The following is a 17252-nucleotide window of genomic DNA, read 5'->3' on the forward strand; positions in this document are numbered from 1 at the left end:
GTTACGGACCCCGGCGGTGGCGGCGGCGGACAACTGCACGTGACCCGAGTTGGGATCTCATAACAGCTTTCGCTGTAATATACCATTCGGAACAGATATCCTGTACCTCAGAGCTGCTTCCTCACCACGCATCATTACACAGCCTTGGCAGTTGCGTGGTGTTGTTTCCGAAATAGAAGCAGTTTATTAGCACTCTTTAGTTGGACACAAAATGACTAGGTGGTTCAGAATACGCGTCCGGAAAGAGCAACTTTTCTAAACATCTGCAGTCTGACGTTCTTACGCCATCTCTATGTCAGTAATATTGCATCGTCACGACACAGAAACTCTAAAAATAGAAATAAAAACATGTCTCAACGCCAAAACTATCAGCTATTTAAACTCCCAACGCTTGTCTTTTCTGAGAAATAGGTCACTGAAAAGTTTCGATATTGAAAGCCATTCAATTTCGGATCTCGTGATGTGTGCCGGCCATGGATCCATTAGTCGTGCTCCTCGTAAAAAAGGGGACGCTGGATCGAAGTAAACTTATCCTTTCACAGCATTCCCTGAACTTTCTCTTACATACACAAAGCACAAACACAAGAAAGGAGCCAAAGAAAGTATGCATTGAACGGTCCGGTGGCTTTCTTATAAGGCGCACTCGGTGATTGGAGCTCGGCAAAATAGGCCGTAAAAGAAAGCCACTGGACAACAAATTTCGGGCCGTGTGGGCTGTATGGTGAAACAAGGGGAGCTTGTGGGTGAACGATCGACTTATTTCTTCACTAACCCTGCTCTGTTCTTTTTGTATTGTTACGTGCCTTGTGTTGTTCTGTTGTGGCCACGATAATGGTAGTGCATGACGCAGTTGCGGACAGCGGTCGCTGGAAGACGTTTAAAATGACAGAAAAGTGCTCTGATGTCAGGATTAAGCCAAGCACAATGACCTGAAAGCTTTTTATAGTTCTTTTGTGGAAGAGTCTTAGTTAAATACGAAACAAAATATTGTATTTTTGGTAGTGGTGGTGTTTTAGTGAGAGCAAACAAAGAAGAAACTAGGCAAAGGACGCAGTTACAAGAAATAAAGGAAGTGATTAGTGTATCAATGTGACCCTGGTAAAATTAAATGCATGCTTACACAAACACATGGACTGATGAAGCTATATATGTATATACACGCATTCACACGATAAAAAAGTGTGATCTATGAAAAGGCGTGGAAGAGCTGATTGCTTTTAGTAGACTGCACACTTCTTTTGTTAAAAAGGGCTGCGCAGGCATGACAAAGATATGTTTAGGTTCGCAACCTGTAAATGCAAATCAAACAAACAAACGACCATTCATATTTTAAATCAGAAGCAAGGTTGCTTACGTATATATAGCAACTGAAAGCAATCCTCAGTTTTAAAATATTGCTGTACTAATTGTTTTTCTATATTTTAGAAAGTCTGCCCTTAGGCACACTAATTTTTATTCAAAACTAGGCATGCAAACTTTCTTCATGTGTGAGGTCAAGTAATGATCGCTGGTAAGGTCCTATTATCAAGCAGTCGAGGTCGGGTGGCCGGCCAGGCCTGAGGTTTGTTGCATAGAGGTGACTAAGACAGCTTAATTGTAGACCTGTACAAGTCCGCAATAAGTATGTGGTAAGCATATATATATATATATATATATATATATATATATATATATATATATATATATATATATATATATATATATATATATATATATATATATATATATATATATATATATATATAATCTGGCTGGGATAGGCGCTTGAATGTAAGAGACAAGAAGGTGGGTGAGTGGGGCATATATGAATTAACTTTGTTTACCCAATTCTCCTTCTAATTAAACACCTTCTTCTTCTTGGTTACCCAAAGTGTAAGATTATAGCGCTCTACAGGGAAACAAAAGCCAGCTACATTGGCTCTTCCACTTGGCGCTTCAGTGAAAAACAATTCAGTGTTCTTCAGCACGAGGGTATCTGCATGCCATACCCCAACCTGAGGTCTGACGTTTTCTGCGATATAGGTGCTCTGAAATGACGTTGAACAAAAAGAAGAAAAAAAAACGCATTAGACTTGCGTGGACAGAGAAAAACTTTTGTTTATGTAAGCCTAAAGGATCGTACTTATTGGGTGAAGCTCTTACTTCAGGGCCCCATTGGCTCCAAGTGACCATAGGATCAGCCGATGCTGCTCCTGCGGCTCTGAGCTGGTCAGCGCAGTCTCCCAGGAGGAATGGAAGGGTGAAGGAATATATGGTGGTAGCCAGATGGTTGTGGACATTCCCAGGTGCAGTGGCGGCTTCGCAAGAGCGGCTCAGCGAAAGCTTGAAGAACGGGATTTCTAAAGTAGAGTGGAGTAGACCGTAGAAACTGTGACTCGTACCCAAACTGAGGGATTGGTGATGGACCGGCTAGAAAGCTTGTTGTATACCCTTTTGGGGCTACAAATGCAAGTAAGCTTGCAAGGTACCTATGATGCCATGAATCATAAATTTTTGTGAAGTAGGGAAGTCTCGCGTATGCCATTATCGGTGAATCTACGGGAAAGTGTAGTATCTGCAGAACGGCTGTAAGGAATAACGTGCACTTTGCTGATGTGGCTGTTGGCGATGAATTGTACCTGAGTCTTTCTTAAGCGGCTCAAAGCGAATGCGACATGGGAATGAACTGCTTGCAAGCATAGGATGAACAAAGAAGCTGTGGAAGATAGGAAAGTAAATGAACAACCTAAAACATCGTAAAAGAGTCTCCAAAGCGTCAATCAGTTTATATGTGAAAATAAAATGAATGATATATAGTATATGTGACGAAAGGAAGGAATGTGCGTAAACCAGTTATATACATCTGGACCAATAACATACACAACTAACAAAATTTATCCTGTAGACACCTTGTTGCTGATCTCGCAGTTTCTCTAACGTTGTTAAACGACGTTAGAACCTCGTAAACGAGTATATTTGCGTGAGAAAGCTTTTGCTTTCTTGCGATTTTTTCAAGCTCCTCTGCAGTGGGTACGAGCCAAAGTATGGAAGAAGAGCGAATAACCACGATGGTGACGCGATGCACGCGCGAATGGTCGTACACCTGGCGCAGGGTTCTCGTGGCGTGATCTCCCTGTATGCGTGGTCACTTCGAAGTGCCTCTGTGCTTTGAAATTGACACTGGACTAGGTGTTCAAATGTCGTCATGGAAGAACGGTGGTACGTGTCGTTCCTGATATACGAGTGCTTCGTCTCCACCCCTCAGTCGGGTTCGCTGTAGCGCTTTTTTTGTCTTCTTGTATTAGCAGTATGAGTCTTTTGAGAGAATTGTGCTGCCATAGCGAAAAAAAAAACAGATAGGAAGAGAGATCAGTATGAAGAAAAGCGGGCATTCGCTGCAGTCATTCAAGGTTTCCTGCTAAGCGCACAGTTTCGACGACAGCAGAGAGAGAGAGAGGGAGGGGGGCACTGTGTGTTTGCAGAGACTGTAATTTGAGGAAGCGCAGTAGCCGCATTTTATCAGTGCATTTCATCCTCACCTTTCAGCTCACCCTCTCCTCCAATAAGCGAATATATCTCAACACTTGATGATCATTATAACAAATATGCTGTTCGTCCATACGCTATACTATTACGAATGCTCAAGATCACCATTATGAAGAGAAACACGTTCCTTCTGCTTTCTAATCATCTGGCATAACTTTTCGAACCAATTGATTTCAAAAATGAACACTCAGGTGAACCACCGCTGTTCTTTTGTCACCGTTGATTGCATGCCGAAGTGCTCATTCCGAACGTTAAACAAGATAAGTCACTCACTTCTTGATAATTTTCGTATAATAAAGCAGTTAAATCATCCCCATTATTTCAGACAGTACAGTATGAACCACGGGTTGACTAACAACATTTATTTGTACGTCGTATTCTGCTGCAGTTCACGCAATGTCCGCTTATGTGACAGCGAAACAGCGATGGTTCGACGGGGCGCAGATGCTGGTGGCGTATTTGGCGCCCGTTTACCTCGCACCTCTGCTCTTACCGGGAACCATGGTTCGTATTAACGTTTTCGTCGTATTTTTCGGCTATTTTCGTGTGTACTGATGATGTCGAATATTTTTAGATGAAGAATATACACCTTTCCTTTTGATTTCCCTGTGTTTTTTACACCCCCCCTCGTACATGATTGTTGAGCGGGAGGCTACGAAAGCATGGTTAATTACAACTCGAATCAGATAAAACGAAATACTAACAAGGGCATATAAGTGGTATGAAAGAAATATAACATGGTTGTGTTGCCTTTCTTCAGTGTTTCTGTTGTCTGCAGCTTAGTACTTCATTTGCTTCTTTCGCATCACTGCTAATCATGCAAAACAATGTTTCAAAACCTTTGCGGAAGTATTGTGGCCGTAAACGTACACACTTGCGTCATTCTTCTTGTTTCGTTGAACGACTGTTTTGAAACTGCAAAGCCTTCGGTGGAAAAAAGGAGTTGGTATATTGCAACTGAAACGTGTTCCCTCAACTAAGGTTACGTGCAATCACATATTGCCAAAACACACTTGAGGCTTCAATGCCAGCATCCACGCGCGAACTACGCATGTGCTTTGAGAACGAGGTTGCGCATATGCCTGATACTTCCCCCCCTGATGTCCACGTACTTGCTGCCCCAACGAAAAGATATTCGTCACGAGTCCTCACAGCTTCACAGAAGACAACTTGCTTCGGTAGCCGTTGACACGATTTGTAATGAGAACATTCCTTCATCGTCCTAGAGTGAGTGTGTGTGACGAACACATGTTTCGTCTAATGAGTTTCATTTCACGATTACGTTTTTTTAGGAAGGTCGCTGCGCCTACTGCATGCTGATCGTGTTCGAGTACTGGGTGCTGAACGTTATCCCGGCGCCTGTGGCATCGTCGGTGCCCCTGGTACTGCTGCCACTTTTGGGCGTTATGGACCCGAGCCTCGCTGCCGGACATTACGTGAACGTGCGTGAGCTGCATGAGCTCTATTCTCCAAACCAAGCAAAAGCCTGTGTTTCACTCGCAATTTCTAGGTGGTGTATGCATGGATTTGGCAGCGGCATACAACATTCCTGAGAGAAATATTGTTGTCGTTTGATTGTTGTTCACTGTTGCTCCGAAATGAATGAAGTGACGAAAGTGTGCCACTTGCTTGGGCGTGTTACCGTATATATAAATGCTACCGTGCGCCTGATGTTCGCTCTGTGGTGTGATGAAAAGTTTCCGCGAAGAAAGCCTCATGAATAGATCCCTCTCAGGAACCATCCTATTGCTTGTCGAAAGGTACCAGACTTATTTTGGCTTAATAGTTGAGCACCCCTTTGTCGAAGGCTCTCAATCGCTCGTATGAGTCTAGCCAACGTTAGTTGTACCACGAAAAAGCGCTGTGAGGCAGGAAGCGGACGAAGTAGTTAATCGGACAGGAAAAAACACGCATGACGTTTTGCGACTTGAGTTTGCGTAAACAGCGCCTTTGCGGATGACAGAATGATTAAAGCGAGGTTCGCAAAAATATGCATATTGCCGCAGCAAGTTGGCCACGTTAGAATAGCCTGCCGCAATCATCGTGGCACGAGCACCATGCAAGACCCGGTTGGCATGCGCCACATGTTCGTGCGCTCAGGCTACGAGAAAGATGAAGACAGCTGGATCTGTGCAACTCAACTACTCGGACTTCGACTCATATTCATTCATTCATATTCATATTCATTAGACTCGTGGGCACAAGTTCGCCCTAATAAAGACGCTTGTTTTTTTTAGCCTGTCTGCATCAGCATCGCTACAATATGAATATGGTGAATTTTAGGTGACGGAAACACGGACGACTTTTCGCTGATGTGCTCACCAGTGCTTTCGGTCAGGAAAAGAGAGAGAGAAAGAAAAGCCAGTTATTGGGTCTCGAAGCAAGAGAAGACTGTGCGTATAGATCGAACTCCTGATTAGACCCATGTCGGGACTATAGTCAGGAGTTGGATGTATACGCTCCTAACTCCCGACTATTCCAGACATGGGCGTTCTTTTTTAAATTTCCTGCCAACATGTAAAGGTCGGTGGAACGCAGGAGACGATGCTGTTCATCGTGGGCGTGGTCCTGCTCGCACTCGCCATGGAAGGGACGAACGTGTACAGCCGCGTGGCGCTCGCCATTCTGGGCGCGGGCGGCGCCGGCGTCAAGGCCGTGTTCACGGCGCTGATGGCGCTCGCCTTCTGCGGCACACTAATCTTCGAGAACGTCCTCTCTACGCTTATCGTGATGCCCGTCGTCGAGTGCACCATGGTTGAGATCGAGAACGACGCCCTGACGAGCGCTCGGCGACGGCGAATGCTGCGCAAGGCCTCGATCCTGGCGCGCCTCGCGAACCAGCCCGAAGTGGAGCTGTCCAATCAGCGGCTGCCCGCGCTCATGGGCTCGGTACCACAACTGGTCAGCCCCGGAGGGATTCCCCAATTGTCTCGTCGCAGCAGCCGCGACATCTTGTGGACACCCGATTCGGGACAGTCATCCACCTACGGCAAAGGAGCATTAGGTGAGTTGGTTTAGGGCGTTGATTCATGAACCATGATGTGAAATCCTCCAGTGCGTCCTGAACCAAATTTTTCAATGCAGTGGCAATCGTACTGCCACTCGAGGCGCATTTTCGTGGCCACCGTCATGCCCCAATCCAATCTAAACTTCATTCCCAGCTCAAGAAAAGAAAGCCGAAATTAAAGGTGTGGGAAAGACCTGTTCCTGTATAAGCATACCAGGTTTAAAGCCAATTTAAAATAAATGAAAAGGGGTTTTCAATTAATACCCAAAACGCAAAATTTTCTAGAAAAGCCAATTGGTCAAATAAAATTGTGGGTGGACGGTAATGCATTTTGTGTCCCAAAGGCTCATCGAGCACGGAAAATTCGCCATTTCTTTAATGTTATAATAATGGGCCAGAGACGTCTGGGCCGTGCCCAGTGTAAAGTCCAAATCAATGAAATTGACTTGTACGATAGGGCTTGTTCAGTATGCAGGCAAAAGCGGGTGATGGCTGCAGACGAGTGCGGCTCAAGCATATACGAAACACGTCAACCGGCTCCGTCGATCTCCCTAAGAGGGATGAGATGGAGTAAGCGCACGCTTTTTCGGCAGACATATACAGTTCCAGTGTTTTTAGACTCCTACCCTTGTACGTTTTGTCTTTTCGTCGCTCATTTTCTGTTTAGGTGACAGCCAGCACGAAAATAACTTCGCTCACTGGAGCAACCACGTTCGCTTGCGTTAGTGTTGTGACGCGAGATCAGATTTTGATAGAGTTAGCCAGTTAGCTGCTAGCGTTACTTTGTATACCATCCCAATTCATCGCTATTATATTCATTGGTTGACCTCGCAGTGAATTTTAGCGCCGTTTTTTATGCATAGGATTCATTAAAGTAGTAGAGTGAGTCTCGGAAGTACATGCGAAAAATGAAGAAATGATTTCTATGTGAGCACGGCATCGTCGCTTCTCGCCCGAGTCATCCATCACTCCAAAAGGAACATAACGGGGCCGGTTTCAGCTCTCTATGCTGTGAGAGTCTGCCAGAAGGCGTCGGCGGATATCTCCGAGTGTTCACATTGACATTATATGTGGGGTTTAACGTCCCAAAACCACCATATCATTATGAGAGATGCCGTATAGTGGAGGGCTCCGGAAATTTCGACCACCTGGGGTTCTTTAACGTGCACCCAAATCTGAGCACATGGGCCTACAACATTTCCGCCTCCATCGGAAATGCCGCCGCGAAAGCCGGGATTTGAACCCGCGACCTGCGGGTCAGCAGCCGAGTACCTTAGCCACTAGATCACCACGGCGGGGTCCTAGTGTTCACTCCCCACGCAATCTTCGTAAAGATAGCTCTTCAACTATGTACTCCACTTGCGCGATATGTCGTCTTAGCAATGTTTGCAAGAAAAACAAGTAAAATCGTGGACAATGGGAAAACCAGCAGCTTGAGATGAAGCCAACGTAAGGAAACCTCATTACTCGCATATAAGAAGTAACAAAAATGAGCAAAAAAAGATCATCATCGGTTTTAAGAAGCATGACTGTTTTGAAATCACGGTCTCCTAGACGCGCCACAATGCCACCTCATAGTCCTCCGCAAATATTTAGGACTACACCATGGAGGCTCAGGTAGTAGACAGAGAGAGAGAGAGAAAAGAAACGTGACATCAGAAAATTACAAACAGCATGTGCATCTTTCCATAGCGTTCATTCAACGCGATAATGAAAAAAAAATAAAGCCTCCTTTAGTGAAACATTCAATAAGAGTGTTCGAAATGCCATTCGTTGTTGCGTTGGTGTTGTCCGCAGGTTCTCGTAGAAGAAGCAGCCTGATCTCAGTCGACTTCGCTGCCAAGTTTGAACAAGAGTCGAAGTGAGTGGCTTATCTGCGCATGTGTTGTGTTGAAGTGGATGGTTTAAGCACTTAACTTGACAGGCTTATAACTTTGCTACCACTCGTGTTATATCGCGTCAATAACACAGCTGTCTATGTACCAACCGCTAGCCGTAATGGTCATAGAGCAAGACAATGCTTTATGATTGTGCGTATACTAAATGTGATGTTGGTCAAAAGCAGGAACTAACACCGTATACAGGAGTTTCTACACAACCCCACCGGTGAAGAATATATATTTCTGTGGTTCTTGGCGTTCAGGCAGGCCGACAGTGTAAGAATAGAGCCCGGGTTTCTGGTATGTGTCACCTAATGAATGTGTACAGGACGGCTCAAAATATGACTGTGATAAAAAATAGGTGTATTCTGGGCCAAAATCAAGCATATCTAAGTAATCTAGGCACCAAATGGTCCAATACAACATCGCTATGTAAGTATCTTTGGACGTGGACGTAATACTTGTTACAGACCTCTGCACCATTTAATTGAGCGCTCTCGGTATACGGGAACATGAAACACATAGGTGTCGGTGTAGGCAATATTGTCACTACTACTGGCTTCTCATTACCGAACTCAGTACATTGAAAGCTGGAAAGGCAGCCGAAATGTGCTGTAAGTTTTCGCGAGAACGACGAACAGCCACGCCGTATGAGAGAGACAATGGGGGTTCCAGATACCTATTTTATTCTTTTGTAAAGTTGAGTGATAGTAAAAATGTGAGACTGGACTGACGGGACAAAGTGACAGAGCTCTCAAATCACTAAAGTGTCCTAAAAAGTGCATATAGGTTAACCTTAATAAACAACTGGCGCCGGACAGTTCACTGATGACAACACGTTAACCAAATGCACATCAAGCATTGAGATTCAAATTAGAGATAAGGAATGAACAATATTTACCCAAAAAATCAAGCAGATGAACATTTATTTCGGCTTCAATATCACTTCCGCTCCTTCGACTGATTATCTTATAATGTCCCCGTTTGATCTAAAGCGCAGTTGAGCCCACAATGACCGCTGTCACAAAACGAGCGCTCAAAAAAGGGCGCGCCGCCAAATTCTTGCGATAACGGGCGAGAGAAACGCCGCGAGGTCAAAAAAAAAAGAAAACAAACATCCAAGGCTCCCCGGGCGCGCGCTCTCCCCGCAGAAGCGTGGCTTCGCCGACGAACCTCCTCACCCCACAACGGCGGCCGAGCAAGCACTCGATTTTTCCAGAAGGAACGGGGCGTGTATGCCGGGTTGACTCATCTGTCGGGGACGGCCCCCGTACAGTCTCGCGCCTCTCCCCAGCCTTCGCTGCGTATCGCGCCGACGAAATGACGAGAACTTTCTAGAAGGTGGCGCGGAAGATATTTAATCGAGCGGCCGAGACGAGAGAGCAGGGGAAGACGGAAGTTGCGCCAGAGTGCGAAGGGATCCCGCCGTGTAGTCGGCGAAGGTTTGTCCGTAGGGACGAAGCAGGAGATGAAGAGGATTTCCACCTGAGGGGTGAATGCTCGAGCTACAGGCAAGAGCGTGTGTTTTCCGCTATCGAGCGAAGACGCGTGGCAACAGCTGCGTGTGTGAAGCCGACGTGTTCGGGCGAAGAAGTTTGGAGCTTGGAGAGTGGCCAATTGAAGACGCGAGGTTTCCTGGAAGAGAAACTTCGAGGGCGCGGAACGACAACAACGCTGGACTTCGAGTGAGTGATTCTCGGAAGAGTATCATTCAGACTTTTGTTCCAAGGACTTTGGACTGAATAGGTTTTATATCTCTTTAGTATTTAAGTGTCTTGGTTGGTCAATGCATGCGACTGCATTGTAGTGCGTATTGTTGTCTGTGTCCGTTGTTTCAAGTGTGGTTGATTGTACTGTGTAGTACGTTGTTTGTTTGGTGACGTATTGTATGTAACTATTGTGGAGTGTGCACACGTGTGTATTGTTTTTGATCTGCCGTTAATGAGAATATAATTTTGTTTGATCATCAACTCTCGGCTCTGACTCGTTCTTTGGACCACAGCTGGCGTCCGCTGGCGCGCCAAAAAGGACCACTCTAAATTGTCCACGCTTTCGTGGTGCGGTTCGGGGGGCCAATACTTCGGCACTTGGAATTAGCTCGGCGATCGCCTCCCTAATTAACGGGACCGGTGTGACAATTATTCTGGCGTCCGCGACAGGACCTTTTGGTGCACAGTGTGTCCAAAGTAGTGAGAAAGAGCCTCGAGTTGTTGATAGTGCTATCGGAACGATTTTGTGTGTTGTTCAGTGTTCTCGATAACGAGTGCAGGGGAGTGTTCCGATAGACTGATTTAGGAAGATACTTTTTGCACGTGGCAAGGTTTTATTTGCGAGTGGCGAGACACAATGGATCTCGAAAAGTTAGTCGCGCTTGGTGAGAAGATGGGTCTTTCTGGCGCCGAACTACGGAAGTGGGTAAGCCAGAAGGAGAAAGAGGCGGTGGAGAGAGATAGGTTGGCAGCTGAGAGGGCCAAGGAAGAAAAAGCAGCTGAGTTGGAGAGAGAGAGAGGTTGGCAGCTGCGAGAGAGAAGGAAGAAAGAGAGGCAAAGGAGCGACAGCTGAAGGAAGAAAGAGAGCAACAATTGAAGTTGGAATTGGAGAGAGAAAAGTTAGCAGCTGAAAGGGCGAGAGAAGAAAGAGAGGCAAAGGAGCGACAGCTGAAAGAAGAAAGAGAGCAACAATTGAAGTTGGAATTGGAGAGAGAAAAGTTGGCAGCTGAAAGGGCGAGAGAAGAAAGAGAGGCAAAGGAGCGACAGCTGAAAGAAGAAAGAGAGCTGCAATTGAAGTTGGAGCTGGAGAAAGAAAGACTGGCAGCTGAGAGGGCGAAAGAAGAAAGAGAGGAAAGGGAACGGCAGCGACAGCACGAGATGGAACTCGAGCGGCTCCGTTTGCAACAACGAAGTGAAACTCCCGTCCAAGCTAGAGTTGAAAGCAGCGAACGGGAGGACCACGGCTTCCGCTTGAACCCAAGCAAGCTGCTCGTAGCGTTTGATGAAAGGAAGGACGACCTTGACGCGTACCTTCACCGATTTGAGACGATTGCGAGGAGCCAGAATTGGCCGGAGAATCAATGGGCAACTGCTTTGAGTACTTGCTTGAGTGGTGAAGCGCTCAGTGTGTACGGTAGGCTGACGCCGACCGATGCAGCCAACTATACAAAGGTGAAAGCTGCTTTGCTGAAACGATTTAGATTTACTGTGGAAGGATTCCGGGACAGATTTCGGACAGGAAAGCCAGCTGATGGTGAGACGGCTACGCAGTACGCCGCCCGACTTAGCCATTATTTCGACAGATGGATTGAACTTTCAGGGACAGCACAGGAGTACGATGAACTTAGAGAGCTCCTAATTAGAGAACAATTTCTTACTAGTTGCCACCCAGGCCTGGCGCTGTATTTGAAAGAGAGGAAGGCTGAGTCACTTGAAGGAATGCTTGAATTGGCTGATCAATTCTTGGAAGCGCAAGGGGGAACTAATTTGGCCAAGGTCAAGAAGGATTGTCCCGATGATTCGAAGAAATTGGCTCCCGAAGAAAAGAAGCGTGTACCAGACAGCATTCCGCGATGTTTTCTGTGCAACCGAGTGGGTCATCGCGCGAAAAACTGTCGAACAATCTTTACGCGCCCTACGGTTGTAAAATGTTTCAAGTGTGGTCAGACTGGGCACAAAGCAGACGCTTGTCGGAACGGAGTGAGTCAAACTCGCCAGGTATCCTGTGTGCAAGCGGCACCGAAATCTGATAATAATGCCGTCACCGATGGATTTGTAGAGTTGAAAAATGGGGAGAAAATTCCTATTGTGGGTGCTGTAATGTCAAAACAGCCAACCGGTGTTACGAAAGGAATGCCAACGCTGCCTGGAAAAGTTGCGGGCAAAAAGATTACGGTGTTAAGAGATACCGGCAGCTCCACTGTTATCGTGCGGAGAAACTTGGTACGGGAAAGTGAGTTAACCGGCAAAACAAAACCGGTTTGCTTAATTGACCATACAGTTCGGATGCTTCCCGAAGCAGAGATTGAGTTTGAAACCCCATACTTCAGCGGGAAGGTTACGGCTCTATGTATGACGACCCCCCTTTACGACCTTGTCATCGGAAACATCGACTGGGCGCGAGGACCGAATGATCCGGAATGTTTGGGAGAAGACCTTAAGATAGAGCCCTCGCCAACCCAACGACCGCGAGATACAGTGGAGGAGCAACCCGTGGCGGATCCCACTCGAGCCCAAGGTGAAGCTGCGGTGCAAGGGACTATGGATGATAAGATGATCATGTTGAACGAGTTCACGGGCCGGGCAACTGGACTTACGTCGGCACGACCTCAACCAACCGACAGTGCAAAGGAGACGGAGTTGGCCAGCCGGGCCAAATGTAGAGACATGAACAAGCTGGTAAATAAACAGACAGGACCCGTCGAATGTCATGACCTGTTAGCAGGGTCGGAAGTGACAACGATGGCTGAGACGCTGCCTCAGATACCATCGTTGGAAAAGGCTCGCCGAAAAAGAACAAGGAAAACCAAGAAGAGATCGAAAAGGACGCAAGCGCAGCTCGAAATACACAGGATAGGTGCTGAGGTGGAATCGGAGTGTGTTTAGCAGGGCTGAGTGCCAGATGTTGTGTTAATGTTGTGTTATCCTGTGTCACAAGTGTCGAAGTGTTTGTGCTGTGATGTGATGTATGGTGTTGTATAATTATTGTAATGAGAGAACTTTGTACATTTGTATTATTGGAATGTGTGATGAAGTGTTGTAGTCATGAACCTGTGGCTATATTTCATGTGTCATGGAATTGAATTACAATGTACAGTTGTATTGAGTGATCCATTCTGAATGTGACGGGTCATGAGCGACGGACTATGTTACAGTCTTTGAGAGTGTGGGGACTGTTCGCGCTCGTTTGTGTGGTTTTGAATATTATGAGATAATATACTTAAAGTGGGGGGCAGTGTCACGAAACGAGCGCTCAAAAAAGGGCGCGCCGCCAAATTCTTGCGATAACGGGCGAGAGAAACGCCGCGAGGTCAAAAAAAAAGAAAACAAACATCCAAGGCTCCCCGGGCGCGCGCTCTCCCCGCAGAAGCGTGGCTTCGCCGACGAACCTCCTCACCCCACAACGGCGGCCGAGCAAGCACTCGATTTTTCCAGAAGGAACGGGGCGTGTATGCCGGGTTGACTCATCTGTCGGGGACGGCCCCTTACACTCTCGCGCCTCTCCCCAGCCTTCGCTGCGTATCGCGCCGACGAAATGACGAGAACTTTCTAGAAGGTGGCACGGAAAATATTTAATCGAGCGGCCGAGACGAGAGAGCAGGAGAAGACGGAAGTTGCGCCAGAGTGCGAAGGGATCCCGCCGTGTAGTCGGCGAAGGTTTGTCCGTAGGGACGAAGCAGGAGATGAAGAGGATTTCCACCTGAGGGGTGAAGACTCGAGCTACAGGCAAGAGCGTGTGTTTTCCGCTATCGAGCGAAGACGCGCGGCAACAGCTGCGTGTGTGAAGCCGACGTGTTCGGGCGAAGAAGTTTGGAGCTTGGAGAGTGGCCAATTGAAGACGCGAGGTTTCCTGGAAGAGAAACTTCGAGGGCGCGGAACGACAACAACGCTGGACTTCGAGTGAGTGATTCTCGGAAGAGTATCATTCAGACTTTTGTTCCAAGGACTTTGGACTGAATAGGTTTTATATCTCTTTAGTATTTAAGTGTCTTGGTTGGTCAATGCATGCGACTGCATTGTAGTGCGTATTGTTGTCTGTGTCCGTTGTTTCAAGTGTGGTTGATTGTACTGTGTAGTACGTTGTTTGTTTGGTGACGTATTGTATGTAACTATTGTGGAGTGTGCATACGTGTGTATTGTTTTTGATCTGCCGTTAATCAGAATATAATTTTGCTTGATCATCAAATCTCGGCTCTGACTTGTTCTTTGGACCACAGCCGGCGTCCGCTGGCGCGCCAAAAATGACCACTTCTAAATTGTCCACGCTTTCGTGGTGCGGTTCGGGGGGCCAATACCTCGGCCCTTGGAATTAGCCCGGCGATCGCCTCCCTAATAAACGGGACATGTGTGACAACCGCGTGTACGCGCTCTTGTCTCTTATCTTTAGACGAAATAAACGAAGGAGGACTTTGAAGATTTTGCTTATCTTAGCCCTTGTTCGTTAAATAGAGAAAATGACTTTCACCTTGAGGTGTGAACCCGGTTACCGCAGGAAGTACCTGCAGATCCGGCGAGTCCTACTGCTGTCCGTCGCCTACTCGGCAACTCTAGGCGCCGTCGGTTCAGTCTTCGGCAATCCAGCCTCCCGGGTTCTCCGCACGGTGCTCGAAGAGTAAGAGATGAACGCCTACGGCTGGCTCTGCTGCTCGTTGCATTCTTTAAGGCGGAAGTCCTAGAAGCGTCATCAAACGCGAAAAGTGACGCGGCGTCTCGCGTCAGCGGCTCCAACACGACTGATGGCGAAAGCCACAATCTCGTGATGACGTCGCCATGCTATCACAGATCGTAAAAACGTTTCACGTCATTGTGATGTCATCTTGATGTCAAAGTGGCGTCATGTGACCTTACGCCACACACAGATGTCACCACATTATATCGTAGCTTGAGCAAAAATTGCCCTGACCGATCACGGAGTATAAAACCTGCCGAGGTAGACCTTCGATCTCGGAGTCAGTGTAAAAGCACCAATAGTGTCAAAAGCCTTCGGAGTGTGGTGGGGTGGAATCAATACATTAAATGAGTAGAAAAAGAAGATCACGTCCGCCTTTCAGTCGTCGTAAGTTACTGCATAAGCAACCTTGTTGCGTCTTTTTTGTTTGTTGTTACTTCGTCTATAACGTTTCAGTAATGACGAAAAAAAATGTGGAGGCTACCCTAATCCTCTACTTATCTGTCTGATTGTGGCACTGGAACGTCCGCATCTGTCTGTTTTTCTTGGGTCAACTTTTGTTTTGCGCGCCGCTGACGCAGATTTCGGAGGCCATCTAAAAGAAGGACGTAGTTGAGATACCCTCCACTATGTATGGATACGATTGCAGCAGCTCAGAAGGAAAGCGTTTGCTCGTTAATTGAGCTCGCTGAGTTGTTTTTTTTGTTGCCAGATAAATGATCCTTAAATAATGCAAACTTATGCTCCAGCATTGTATGTATCCTACTTAGCTCTTTAACTAGAACCATGACTTGACTGTATTGAAATCTGATCATGTGAAAAAAAGAATTATGAATGTACTTGCTGTTTTATTTTTTAAAACAAATATATTCGACTGGAACTGGTTCAAAGAGCAACAGTAGATTGATTCGTTTCTTGTAGGATTAACAGAAACATGCACTCCTGCCATTGCAACATGCTGCAATGACTGGAAGTGGTCGATTGTTGTTAATCGAGTGGCGAGGTTGAAGAGAAAAAAAAACATATGATAGGATATCTTGAGTACTCTTGGTCTACATGAAAATTTTGCGTGCTAACCCAGCAACTACTCGTCGCCAGGGCCAAGAGGGCAGTAGAAGCCAGAGGATTCCGGGACTAAGGTGCCCTCCCACCGGGCATTGCTCGGCGCACTGTTTCGAAAATAAAGTTTACTCCTCTCTCTAACCCAACTTCGATGAAAAGCAAAGTAGCCCAACTCAAACTTTATTAGCACAATGTGTACACAATAGAAAGAGTATACATGCATCAGTGTCATCGCGATGACACAGTTTCAAAAAGAGGGCTCTTTACCTTTCGCTTAATTTCACTGTCTGGTTCCGTTCTGTTGACAAGTGATAAAAGGGAGTACGCTTACAAGAACACAAGATCAAAGTCCACGCAATAGAAACGAAGGTTGATTGATATGTGGGGTTCAACGGCCCAAAACCACCATAAGATTATGAGAGACGTCGTAGTGGAGGGCTCCCGAAATTTCGACCACCTTGGGTTTTTTAACGTGAGCCTAAATCTGAGCACACGGGCCTACAACATTTCCACCGCCATCGGAGATGTAGCCGCCACAGCCGGGATTCGATACCGCGACCTGCGGGTCAGCAGCTGAGTGCTTTAGCCACAAGACCACTGCGGCGGGGCAATAGAAACGAATGTTGTCAACTGAAAAAAAAAGGCACAGGGATAGAAAGCAAAGTAGACAGAAATGCCTGTATGAAGCAAAACTAAATGTTTGAACTGTTATCGCTCACGTATAAACTGTCACGCATGCCGATTTCACAGGTGTTGCCTTTTGCCTGGGCGTGTGCAGATAAATATCCGTGCCTTTCTTTTTTAAATGCGAAGCATTTCTTAGCTAACTACGGCCACTTTGAGCGTATCTATCTATCTATCTATCTATCTATCTATCTATCTATCTATCTATCTATCTATCTATCTATCTATCTATCTATCTATCTATCTATCTATCTATCTATCTATCTATCTATCTATCTATCTATCTATCTATCTATCTATCTATCTATCTATCTATCTATCTATCTATCTATCTATCTATCTATCTATCTATCTATCTGTCTGTCTGTCTGTCTGTCTGTCTGTCTGTCTGTCTGTCTGTCTGTCTGTCTGTCTGTCTGTCTGTCTGTCTGTCTGTCTGTCTGTCTGTCTGTCTATCTATCTATCTATCTATCTATCTATCTATCTATCTATCTATCTATCTATCTATCTATCTATCTATCTATCTATCTATCTAGCATTTCCCCTAGGGTGAATATGGTTAAGTGCGAATGCACGGGGTGATGCTATGAGGGGTATTTATTATTTCGCACTATTATATTTATTAATCACACTATGGTGCCTTTATGGTGTAATGGTTCCTGGGAATCACAATTTGATCACACGGGGGAGTTTACGTTAACTCACTGGCGAATGCC

At 46.2% G+C, this 17252-nt stretch overlaps 1 protein-coding gene across 1 annotated transcript; it reads left to right on the top strand.

Annotated features, from left to right (window-relative positions):
• Window positions 1–3921: 3921 nt before the first annotated feature.
• LOC119182216 (solute carrier family 13 member 4-like) lies at window positions 3922–14806 on the top strand. Its single transcript, XM_075887898.1, has 5 exons — window positions 3922–4029; window positions 4818–4967; window positions 6049–6529; window positions 8330–8393; window positions 14614–14806. Exons 1-5 carry the CDS (start codon window positions 3922–3924, stop codon window positions 14735–14737), a joined length of 927 nt encoding a protein of 308 aa, XP_075744013.1. The 3' UTR covers window positions 14738–14806.
• Window positions 14807–17252: the final 2446 nt, after the last annotated feature.

This window comes from Rhipicephalus microplus, chromosome 3 (assembly GCF_043290135.1).
Source record: "Rhipicephalus microplus isolate Deutch F79 chromosome 3, USDA_Rmic, whole genome shotgun sequence".
Classification (NCBI taxonomy): Eukaryota; Metazoa; Arthropoda; class Arachnida; order Ixodida; family Ixodidae; genus Rhipicephalus; species Rhipicephalus microplus.

What these genes read in the sequence shown, in the direction of transcription:
- LOC119182216 (XM_075887898.1), top strand. Translation starts at nt 3,922, where the DNA reads ATGTCCGCTTATGTGACAGCGAAACAGCGATGGTTCGACGGGGCGCAG. An exon ending in CTACGGCAAAGGAGCATTAG is followed by an intron (nt 6,530 to 8,329) that starts GTGAGTTGGTTT and finishes TGTTGTCCGCAG; the next exon opens with GTTCTCGTAGAAGAAGCAGC. An exon ending in AAGTTTGAACAAGAGTCGAA is followed by an intron (nt 8,394 to 14,613) that starts GTGAGTGGCTTA and finishes CGGTTACCGCAG; the next exon opens with GAAGTACCTGCAGATCCGGC.